Source organism: Vanessa tameamea, chromosome 4, assembly GCF_037043105.1.
Source record: "Vanessa tameamea isolate UH-Manoa-2023 chromosome 4, ilVanTame1 primary haplotype, whole genome shotgun sequence".
Taxonomy (NCBI): Eukaryota; Metazoa; Arthropoda; class Insecta; order Lepidoptera; family Nymphalidae; genus Vanessa; species Vanessa tameamea.
The window spans coordinates 14,370,635-14,382,310 of NC_087312.1; the positions used below are offsets into that span (position 1 = coordinate 14,370,635).

The window sequence follows — 11,676 nt, forward strand, 5'->3', positions numbered from 1 at the left end:
CGATAGAAAAAATAATATGACGTGTATCAGTGGTGAACTACTATATTCATTTCTAACAGTATTTAAAACGGGATATTTACCATGTTTTTTTATTTTTATTTGGTGGAGCTCGATATTTCGACATTATCTACGAATGTCTTGTTCACGAGACTGACGTTTGCGGGTAGATGTTGACGGCATTAGAAGTGTCCATATTGGACTACCACCTTTCTCGTACGTTTGCTGCGTAAACACTGGTTACCACTACCACTGTCACTTTCACCCCTACTATTTGTTTTATTTACACTCGAAACTCGATCCCGTGTTTTACAAACGAAACTCACCGTATCGATTCGCGAATTTTTTATATTATTATTCAAGGGTTTGCATAACTTTATCACTTTACGAGAACTACAGAAGGATGAAGACCTAATAGTCCTTAGAGCGGATAAAGCGAATGCTACTGTGGTTATGGATGTCACAGACTATGATAGAAAAATACGACATATACTGAGTGACGTAAATACGACCACTTTAATCAAGACCTATAGGGATGCTATTGGACATGAGTCAACAAAATATTTACTCCGGCCGAGAAACATACAACCACCTAAATTATACGGACTACCCAAAATACATAAGCCAAATGTCCCGCTGAGGCCGATAGTAAGTCAGATTGACTCGCCCACCTACGAATTGGCAAAACATGTATCTAAAGTACTACAACCGTTAGCAGGCCAGACAAAATCTCATGTCAAGGACTCCAGACAATTTGTTGACATCTTGCGTTCGACTACGGCTTAACCTGACGACTTGATGGTCAGTTTTGACGTCGAGTCATTATTCATTATAAATTTGAAAGAAATTCGATTCGCTTAAAGAAGCTGCATTAGACTTAAGAAATTTTGATAAGTCGTTATACGCGCCTACAAATGAGGTACCGTTGTCTGAAAATATAGTTGCGGGCTTTCCTCTTAGCGAAATAAAACGATATAAATCCAGTAAAAAATGACTACTTGTTAAGTCACTTACTAATTCTAAGTGAATCGCCTTGGTGGTAAAACAAATGAAAATAGCAATATACACTTTGACTATCGTAATCGACTTTGACAACACTGTAGCGAATCATCTGGGGTTATTGTAAGCCGAACAAATCATTTCAAAATTTAGAAAAAGGTCAAGTCGACGTTCTTACGGGATTTGAACCGTCAGCCTCTTGAGCGTGTTGACACTGAGTGCTCACTGAACAGTTGGTTTTATGAATTGGTCATAACAGATCATGTACTGAGAAATCTTATTGTTTTAGTACTATAACACATCACTTCTAGCACAGGGGTCAAACACGACTAACGAAATTTATTCAACTTTTATCTATGTACTTATTTAGTATTTATTATACTTATATCGCCGTTAGTTTTTAATAATATGTTACTTTATTTCAATAGATCTAAGTATACTGAATCCAATGATGTTAATTTTAATTAAAATAAACAATTTTATACCACTATTTCGGATTTAAAATTCTAATCTACAATTTATTTCACTATGACTTTACTGCTATCCAGTAGACCCTGCTCCACGCTGGATCATAGATAGCACAGCTTTGGCGACCGTGATGTCGCGTTGGTGGATAGACATTTTTAGGCTGTGTTCTAAGATATTCTTCGCTGAAACACCCACCCGGCTGATGAATTTACCGATTGCGTCGTCACCTTCGTCCGTGTAGTAAACACAGGTGTTGATGTGGCTTGTGATCCCTACAACGGCGTGAGGAACACTTTCGTGATATCGGAGCTTCGCGCTCCTAGTCCTTACTATGACGACATCGCCGTAGGTCTGTCAATGAGTCGGTTACACTTTGTGCCCATGTCGAACCCATTTACTAGTATGGATTCCATAGTTCGTACTCTTGATTTGGTTTTTCCATCAAATCCACCAAAGATCTGAAAGGTGGTCTTTCAGATCTTTGGTGGCATTGGTTGTGGAGGTGACTACTACTTCGTTGTCCTCATCCAAGTTCATGACTATGTGAGTCGTCTTTACGCATCCTGCTACCTCGGTTATCCACGATAACTGTGGCAGTTTCCAGCCCACGAGAGTTGCGGCGACGCCTGAACCATCTGTCTAGCCTATTGTCTAGCATTATTTTCGTGCATCTGGCCACTGACACCACTGGGTTTCCTGCTGGTGTGAAGAACCTATGGCGTGCGTCTTCTAGTATCTTCGCTTCGACCAGGCCCATGAATCTTCCTGCAGCGCTGTAGGCAGCCATGTATCACCTCAACATTTTCCCTTTGATGACTTGGGATGTGTCGTTGCTGTATATGGCCGCACCGGCTCTTTCGAGCTCCATCTCCAGTAGCTTTTCGTTGCCGAGCTGGTAGGTCTGCACGATCTTTTTGCAGGTGGCTAAGTACACTTTATGGGTGGCCGTCACGTACTATGGTCAGACCTGCTGTCCTATATGGATCAGAGTGTTGGGCCACAAAAGGGATTAATGTAAGACAACTGCATGAAGTGGAGATGAAAATGTTGAGAGGAATGTGTGGTGTTACACGAATGGGTAGAGTAAAGAATGAGTATATAAGAGGAAGTTTCAAAGTGGCACCGATAGCCGAGAAGTTATGTGGAAGGCGGCTGTCATGGTATGGGCATGTTATTCGGAGGAATGAGGAACATATTGTGAGGAAGGTCTTGAGCATGAACATGGATGGATATAGAGGAAGGGGACGACCAATGAAAAGATGGATGGATTGTGTGAAAGATGATATGGCTGGAAATAATGTTACTTGTGAGATGACGTCAGATAGGGAAGTACGGAAGAGAGGACATGCTGCGCCGACCTCAAGTAAATTGGGATAAGGGCAGGAGGATGAGATTGAAATGAAGAGTCATAATTTTTAGTCTGTATATCACGTGACCTAAAACACGAGCCGACATTTTCATGGTGTGCCGTCACATAGACAAAAACTGTCATTTCAATATCATCTGGCACTTTTCTGGAGTTTTAATTTTGTACATTAAACCAAACGACAGTGATTTTAATTCTTTATTTTCCCAAAAAACACCAATTATTTATAACTGTTAACGTTGAATGAGTGCCAATCGTACATACACAACTGTTATTTTATCAGTGTGACGTCACTAATGATCAAAATGACTGACAACGATTTTGCGGGAATAAATCATTTTAAAATTTAATTTAATTTTATAGCAAGAAAACATATTTATTTTGCCGAAATATAATTTATGTGCCTTTTTATTAGGAAAATCAACATTTTGAAGAACTTTTTCAAACATAGTAGAATACCCTATTATTGACTGTCATTTTATTTATTTTCTCTGTTTCTTATTTATGATAGTTTTTAGGGGAAGCGGGTATTTCTTTATGTCATCTTGCTATTTTTTATATATGTACTATTTATTTCCCGACTAAAGAATAAATAAATTAATTGTAACGAGCTACGTTTGCCATGGGTTTTAGTGTTAATTTCTTCATTTGATATGTAATTCAGAACGTATCGATATAAATGACAGTTGACACTTGACAGTGAGTCATGACAATTTACTTGACTTTTTATCAAACAGTGGCGTAAAATTGGTTTTAATTATAATTAATCAAATCAGCCCGAGATATAGTACACAGTGGCGTAAAAAATTAAATAACATTGAATAAATGCAATGTAAAATCAGCTTCCATGTAACTGAAATTTGAAAATATTACTTTTACTTTGACTATTAGGATTAACAGCTCATAAGTAGTACGTTCATAACAATGGGAATTTTCGGAACTTCATCACCGTTTGATCAGGATGTGGGTACGTATTTTTCTATTTAAGATGGTTTACAAAGGGCTGAGCTTGAATACGAAAGTATTCTTAAGATAAATATTGATGTCAATAACCGCGTTATCTCGTGTAACGAGTAGACTGTATATCTTGCTTTGTTTTTGTTTCTTAAAATTTTACTTTTCTTTATTTGATTTTAAATATTTCAAATCCGTCAGAGAACATTATAATCTACAGAATTATTCAAGTAAGTTAATAAATTATATTATATACCTAAAGTTAAGATGACAATTTCATAAATTTTGTGTTAATGTTACCTAAAGTGAGTCATCAAACTTATCATTTTTTCAAATTTTATTAATGGCTTCATTATTAGGCTTTTTAAATTTTTTGCTTTTATAAAATACCATAAAGAGTTACTTTCTTCAATTCTGTGTGAAATTAATGATCTTTGATTTTTTATATTATAAAAATAAACAATAAGGTTAAGATTATAATAAAAAAATTTAGTACACAACACAAATCTCCATTTTTATCATGGAAGTGTTTTTTAAATAAAATTGATTTAATTTTGAAAAAATAACTAACTTGTTACTTATTTCTGTATACAATAACGAGTTTTTATGTATTGTATTTTATACAGTATAACTGATAGGGCGTAGGGTGTAAAAGATATTATGGAAAATAGTTGATAGCCATTTACAAAAAAGTTATAAGACTAAAGTAACGAAATATTTAATTTGTGTTGTTTTTCATAAATTTTAATGAATGTTTTCAAGTATTATGTTCACACTAAAAAGATCATAAAATACTATTTTGTAATCAAATATATATATTTAGAATGGCATTGTTAAAGTTGCTTGAATAGATTGTGCAAGGCAGAGGCAGATGGGTTGCTCAGAGAGGCCTATACCCAACAGTGTGATGATAGTGATTTTAAATGTCTTTTCAAGATGCTCCATTGGAAGAGAGTACATTGGACAGCACATGCGGGACACGCAGCATGCATGCATGCATGTTTCATGGCATGTTAACACAAGATACTAGAGAATTGTATTATCTTTATGAGTAGACTTAAATAGAAAATTAGTATTTCAAGTTATTTTAAAATATATTGTACTCGTACAAATTTAGAAATTTAAATTGTATTATTTCAATTTTATTAAGAATTTCTGCAATCTTGAAAAGCCTTGAAATTACAAATATAAATCTTTAAAAAGGCTGTACAATTAACAGCTAATTTACTGATTGCGGAATAATGCTAACAGCTAAATTATTGATGCATCATCCAGCAAGCATGAGATTAATAACCGAATACCGATTCTATTTTTCAGTCCTATATGTTTGACACGTGTAATAGCTATTTTGTGATCCCAGTAAATGTATTAACAGATATTGTACAACTGATGACATCAGGTGATAACACACCATGGGAATGAGACACCAGATTATTTCAACACAAATATAAATCAATTTATTGTAGAAAAAATAGTTTAACAAAAATGATCTGTTTAGTTTCTTTTGCCAATACGATTTCAGAGTCTTACTTATTTAATGAAGATTTTAACTTTGAAATACAATATTTACAGGTTTTGGTTATTAATTACAAATAAAAAGTATTTAAGCAAGTCATTTGATTATGTTGTTTTTCTCTCTATTATGAAAAGACTATTTTGTACTTATATTTTAAGTATTATCTAAAGAGGATAGCTATTTATCAGAAATGTTATTATATAATTCACCAACAAGTATAATAAACAAACATGCGCTTACGACTTGACAACAGAGTTTGTTGCACTTACAAGTTTCATGACTTTGTGAGGCCAGCAATGCCTTAAAAGTTTTAGGGAAGCAATATTTAACTGGTGGTAGGATTTTATGCAGTCGTCAAAATTACCTAAATTGGCCAGAATTAGTTAAATATTTATTTTACTTTAAATCAATACTTGATACCTATTAACAGTAAATACGTAATAATTAACGTTGATGGTGTAAGTGTGAGTAACAGTTAACAGAGTGTTCAATATCTATTTGATTTCAATACTTGCATGAAATATTAAACCACAATTAATTTGTTTTACAATGTCTTCGCTAGATGGTGTTGGAATCGAATTAAATCGCGATGATGTGTCGGTCACGGAATAATACATAGGCACAATAAAAAAAATGAAAATGTCTTGCTCTGATGCAACATTCCCATAATTTTCATTATAATATTTTAAAGCTACTCAATTTTGGGTAATAAAAATAACCTTAATAGTTGATATAATTAATAATTAAGTCTAATGTGATAGACTCACTCGTAACTCGTATTTCAACAGAGAGGGCGACTAGCGAAAATAATACAAGTGAGGAATGGGGTCTGATCTTGGAAATATGCGACCGCGCGGGCGCTAACGCCAACAACGCGCGCGACTGCCTGCGCGCCGTCCTGCGGCGCCTCGGGCACGCCGACCCGCACGTGCAGATGCACGCCGCCACGCTACTCGACGCCTGCGTCTCCAACTGCGGCCGTCTCTTTCATCTCGAGGTAGCATCGCGCGACTTCGAAGCCGAATTCCGCCGTCTGGTGGCGCGAGCGCAGCCCACAGTCGCGCAAAAACTACGCGCGATGCTCCGCAAGTGGGCCGAGGGAGAGTTCCGAAGCGATCCACAGCTGGATCTCATTCCCTCGCTACATGCAAAACTATGCACCGAAGCCGGCGAGAGACCGACCACTGCTCCCGTGGCCGCCGCCGACGCTCAGGTATTCTCCGCGCAGCTCAACAGTCCGTCCGAAAATACTCCCATTTTAAACATCACAAATGATTATTAAAGGCCGCGAGCGCCGCGGAGAAGCGCGAGCAAGAGGAGCTGGCGCGCGCCATCGCGCTGTCGCTGCGCGAGACGGCGGCGGCGGCGGGCGCGGGGGGCGCGGCGGGCGCGGGCGGCGCGGGGGGCGCGCTGTACCCGCGCGTGGACGCCGACGCGCCGGCGCCCGCGCCGCCCGCGCGGAAAGTACGTGCGCTTTACGACTTCGAGGCTGCAGAAGACAACGAGTTGACTTTCCTCGCCGGCGAGATCGGTAAGAACCATTGTCATCCGCCTCGTCCGCTTGTCACCTTAACCGATGAGTTTGCACCCTTTATCTTGATCTCCGATCGTATTCGACATGAAACTTCTGCCTTCCTGTGTAACAAGGGCACCGACATGAAAGCATAGAATGGTCAGTCACTTAGGAAAAAAACCCCTCAAACTCAGTAGCCCAGCTTAACGTATGGATGCTTACAGCCCAGTATGCGGATTTTGAAGTGCTGCCACCTCCCAATCGGCTTTAAACTTTGAAATTATCATTTATATTATTTGTTGGTTTATTATTAATCTTAATATCATCTTATGTTATAATATAATAAATATGGTTTTAAGTGCCATCCAACTGATTTTGTAAACATTAGTGTCGTGCTGGTTATTCACGAAATAACTGCTATAATTTATCAACTTAAGTCTGTGTGTCCCAATCGATCGATGGATGGGTTTTTTCTCCGACTTTTTCGTTTTTGACAGATGATTTTCGAATTTCAGTTCACGTGACGGACTCGAGCGACCCGAACTGGTGGAAAGGCTACAACGAACGCGGGGAGGGGCTATTTCCCGCCAACTTCGTCACCTACGATCTCACCGAACCGAGAACCGGTGAGACCCCCCCCAACCACTGCGATAGCTGCACAGATTCTGTAGCGTTCTCTGACCCGCGTCCGTCGGTCCGTCGGCCCGCAGAGAGCGAGAGCCGCAGCGGCGGCGCGGAGAAGCGCGTGCAGTTCGCGGCCGAGGCGGAGCCGGCGCCGCGCATCGACGAGGCGCTCATGGACGAGGCGCTGGCGCTGCTGCACGAGGCGGACCCGGCGGGCGAGGCGGGCGAGGCGGGCGCGGAGGGCGAGGCGGCGCGGCTGGAGGCGCGCGTGCACGCCATGGGGCCGCTCGTGGACGCGGCGCTGGAGCGCGCCGACCGCCGCCACGCGCGCCTCACGCAGCTCAGCGCCGACCTGGTGGACGCGCTCAACCTCTACCACGAGCTCATGCGCGACCCCAAGCCGCTCTACGCGCCGCACGCCTTCGCGCCCGCCGCGCTGCCCGTCGGCGCCCTGCCCCACGGTGCGCTGCCCCACGGTGCGCTGCCCGTCGGCGCTCTGCCCCCCGGCGCTCTGCCCCCCGGCGCCCTGCCCCCCGGCGCGCTGCCCCCCGGCGCGATGCCGCTCGGCGCTCTGCCGCCACAAATGTCGCACCAGTCTCAGCCACCCAGGTATTTATGCTTCTCATCCAGATGTAAAACAAAAATAACCAGTGAGTATTACAGAGATCAGTAGGTTACTGATAAAAAAATATATTAAAATAGTCTCGTTTTCATTTAAGGGAAAATCTAACACCTATCATTTTATAGGGTTAAAAAGATCGCGTTAAATCCCTTGAACCTTAGACTGGACCATGTCTCACCGAGTGCTGTTCGCAAGAACTTGAACATTTAATATCCGTGGATGCAATAATGGGTTGTAAGCTGCCCGATCACTTTTTTTAACACAGTGAAAACCTTCAGAAACATACATGTACCCCTGAAAGGGGGGAAACCGAGTTATTTGAGATCACTCCTCACTAAAACCACTGCGATGGCCGTCCTCGCCACGGATCGGAGATGCTACTGGATGGTGTCCATCGGCATCCACGGCCCCTCCCGTGTAGTGCTCAAACTCGTGGCTCGGTGGAGCTCTTCTCTTCTCAGGGGGCGAAAGTGATCTCGCCCCCCCGAACTCCACCCATTTGCCCAGCACCATACGTTATGGACGCCCGAACATATCCCTGTCGAGTCCCTCGAGGAGCTCGTTCCAGGCACGAGCCTCGGCGTCCGAGATGTCGACTCGGAGCGTCAACTTGGCTTCCCGGAACGCCTCCTAAGCTTCAGCTTTTTGGTCTGGAGTGGCTCGCCTTCTTCTTCGCGTACGGGGACAGGGGGAGAAGCATTGTTCTTCCGCCTTCCCTGCGTCGACGCCCGACCTCTTGCTTCCTCTCAACAACTTAATCGATGTTGTGATTGCGGTTGGCTTGTGGGACCGCAAACATCCTCCGAGCTAAGAAAATACGGTCTCACCGTGATTTTTTATTTTTTTTCATCACAAATAAATGAAAATTATCTTTTAAACATTGGTCTCACTCTAACGTCTCCACCGAATTCTACGTGAATTTATTACGGAGATTTGGCGTTCGCGTTAGCATTACGCTTGCTACTTTTGCGCTCACATAACGCTTGAAACGACCAATTAGGTGTATTTAAGTTCTCACCTTCGAATCACAGTCGAATATCGAAAGGCAGTGACTTTTCGATCCTCATAAATGTCCAATAAATCCGACACCTTTCGAGACGATGTTTTTTAGTTTGATGAATTTTACGTGTTATCCCCTTAAATCGCATTCAGAATAGTGCTGGTGGTCACCAGCCTACTTGAGAGAAGTATATTTAGCTTAATTTGAGGTACTTTGACGGTCGAACAGATTCACCATTTGTGCTACATTCGCGTCTTCACGTTGCAGGTGCTGATCGCGAGCTGGAGATGAGTTCTTCGAGCTGTAAATAAATTCTTCATTCCTTCAAATTCTAAATATAAACTATTGTGATTGATGCGTATGTACCTAGTATATTAATATATAAATTATTTACAAAAATATCTTTCATTTAAAACCACGTATTTCATTTCTTAAGTTACAAATGATACTGAGCAATTACTTCATAGCTGGTGCCCGCGACGCCGTCCGCGCGACTTCAAGTCCTAACCTAGCAATAGTAATACAATATGGTTACCACATTTGTGTATCTGGCGAGGTAGTTTCCGAATGAATGGACCGATTATGATTTTTTTTTTCGATAGATAACTTACTTGGGAGCTTCGGCAACAATAAAAACCCGTTTACAAATTTAAAATGACGACGATAACCGAACGAAAATAGGAAAAAGTTGTCGGTACAATCACAATTATTATCATAGTTACGATGCTTCTCTGTACACGATATCACACGTAGTGCCATCGGGGAATGAAGCACAGATGTTTTTGGAGTTGCTAACACGCGACAGACATAATGCTGGGCGTTTGCACTGGAAACTGAACTCGCTTAAAGTAAACGGAAAGTTTTTTGGAATAAGTGGGTATGCACATAAAATCATCTGCGCCGCGTTAACATCTGTTAACAGCTGAATTCATGTCACGCTGGTAAATAAAAAAAAACAAAGTAACGTGTTGTCAAAAAACTATCAAAGTTTAAGTAAGTAATATATACAGGTATATTATGTTATTTTTGTACATACACTGAAAATAATTAATAACTCCTACTAACTGTCGCCGTCGATCTTTTACCTTATAAGATAAAACTAATTGATTTTAAGAAACATAATAATAATCAGGAAAGCCTATCCAAACAAAATAATGTCATATCAAAACTAATTATAAACAGATTTTTTCACACTAGAAACCTAATCTTCCTCTTGAATCACTCTATCTATTTTAAAAAAACCGCATCAAAATCCGTTGCGTAATTTGAAAGATTTCAGCATACACAGGAACAGTCATTAAATACGCAAATGAGTTCATTGGAAGGTGTCCGGAGCGAAGTCTTAAAGCCGTAATGAGGTCTTGGCGACTAAGGTCACGTTTATCTATTCAGGGTTCATTCCAAGGTTGTGGCTGCATTGTTCGATACCATATCAACTTGAACATACATTTTTCTTTATGTATGTGTATCCAAATCATATCAGAGAAATATAGGCCCGCAGATATTGATATACTAACGATACTGGCCTGTTTTGCAAGGTGGTCCACTATCTCATAGCCAGTTATTCCAAAATGTGATGGTATCTACTGAAGAGAAACTGATTTTGTAGTTTTATTTAATTTATGAATTTGATCTAGGATAGTGTAGGCTATTGAAGTACTCCGAAAATTGATAGAGCCTTTAGTTAAATGTCGAAGAGCACTTTTGGAGTCTGTTAAAATTACGAAGTTCTAGGATTTAATAGAGTCAATATATGACAACGTCTCCGAAATAGCTTGTAATTCTATGAACATTATACTATAGTATTTACTAAGTTGACATTTCATACAGTTTTTAGTTTGCGCATCATACAAGGCCCCACCTGAAGCACTTATCTCTTTTGATCCGTTTGTAAATATTTGATAATGATTTTTAAATGGCAAAAGGTTACATTTAATAACGTTATTTACTTTAATATTGTTTCGTTAATAATTACTCAAAAAAGCCAAATATTTCCATAATCATAAAATCCAAACAGTCTCCGGTCTCGTCGCGCGAGATTCGTAAGAATGGATGAAATTAAAAGATCTGATAAAATTATCGAATAGAGAAATAAATGAAATGAAATTTTCGAATAATTATTTTATTTCGCACGGAAATTAAAACAAATTGACAAAATTAGTTTACTAACCTGTAACCCTAAAAGGGCAACACCGCGCGGCCGTCTCAATCGTCACCTACATATAGTCTCTTCCAACAGAAGTAGGAAAAAAGATAAACAAACCTTAGATTTGCGCCTTTCATGGGATTTGCTAATAATTCAGCTATATTGTGCACTACTAAGAATTTATGATGAATATATCTTTATTTATAATACAACACTATTGCACTTATGCCCTGTTCAAGTTAGCTTGATCATTTTGACAGACGGGCTAGTGATGGAAACAGAAAATATAACATATATAACAGTCGATGGAACGATGGAATGCGTAATTCAAATTAGAAGTCAATTTTTTTTTACTTATTTTCTAAAAAGAGTTATACCAGCGAAGAGACCCCAACCAAAAGGACCCCCGATCGTAACAATAATTTAACAATGATCTTTAATAAGGATTTTTGTAATCGATATTTGTAGCAG

General features: G+C 40.0%; 1 protein-coding gene across 1 annotated transcript; it reads left to right on the forward strand.

The window, feature by feature from the left end:
• Positions 1-3,520: 3,520 nt before the first annotated feature.
• On the forward strand, positions 3,521-9,458 carry LOC113395809 (signal transducing adapter molecule 1). Its single transcript, XM_064220597.1, has 6 exons — positions 3,521-3,797; positions 6,089-6,513; positions 6,585-6,831; positions 7,329-7,439; positions 7,524-8,046; positions 9,327-9,458. Exons 1-6 carry the CDS (start codon positions 3,755-3,757, stop codon positions 9,331-9,333), a joined length of 1,356 nt encoding a protein of 451 aa, XP_064076667.1. The 5' UTR covers positions 3,521-3,754; the 3' UTR covers positions 9,334-9,458.
• The last annotated feature ends 2,218 nt before the right edge of the window (positions 9,459-11,676 follow it).

Excerpts from the sequence above, each read along its gene's own strand:
- LOC113395809 (XM_064220597.1), top strand. The coding sequence starts at position 3,755 with ATGGGAATTTTCGGAACTTCATCACCGTTTGATCAGGATGTGG. Across the intron at positions 6,832-7,328 it reads TTTCCTCGCCGGCGAGATCG|TTCACGTGACGGACTCGAGC; the intron begins GTAAGAACCATT and ends TTCGAATTTCAG. Across the intron at positions 7,440-7,523 it reads TCTCACCGAACCGAGAACCG|AGAGCGAGAGCCGCAGCGGC; the intron begins GTGAGACCCCCC and ends GTCGGCCCGCAG.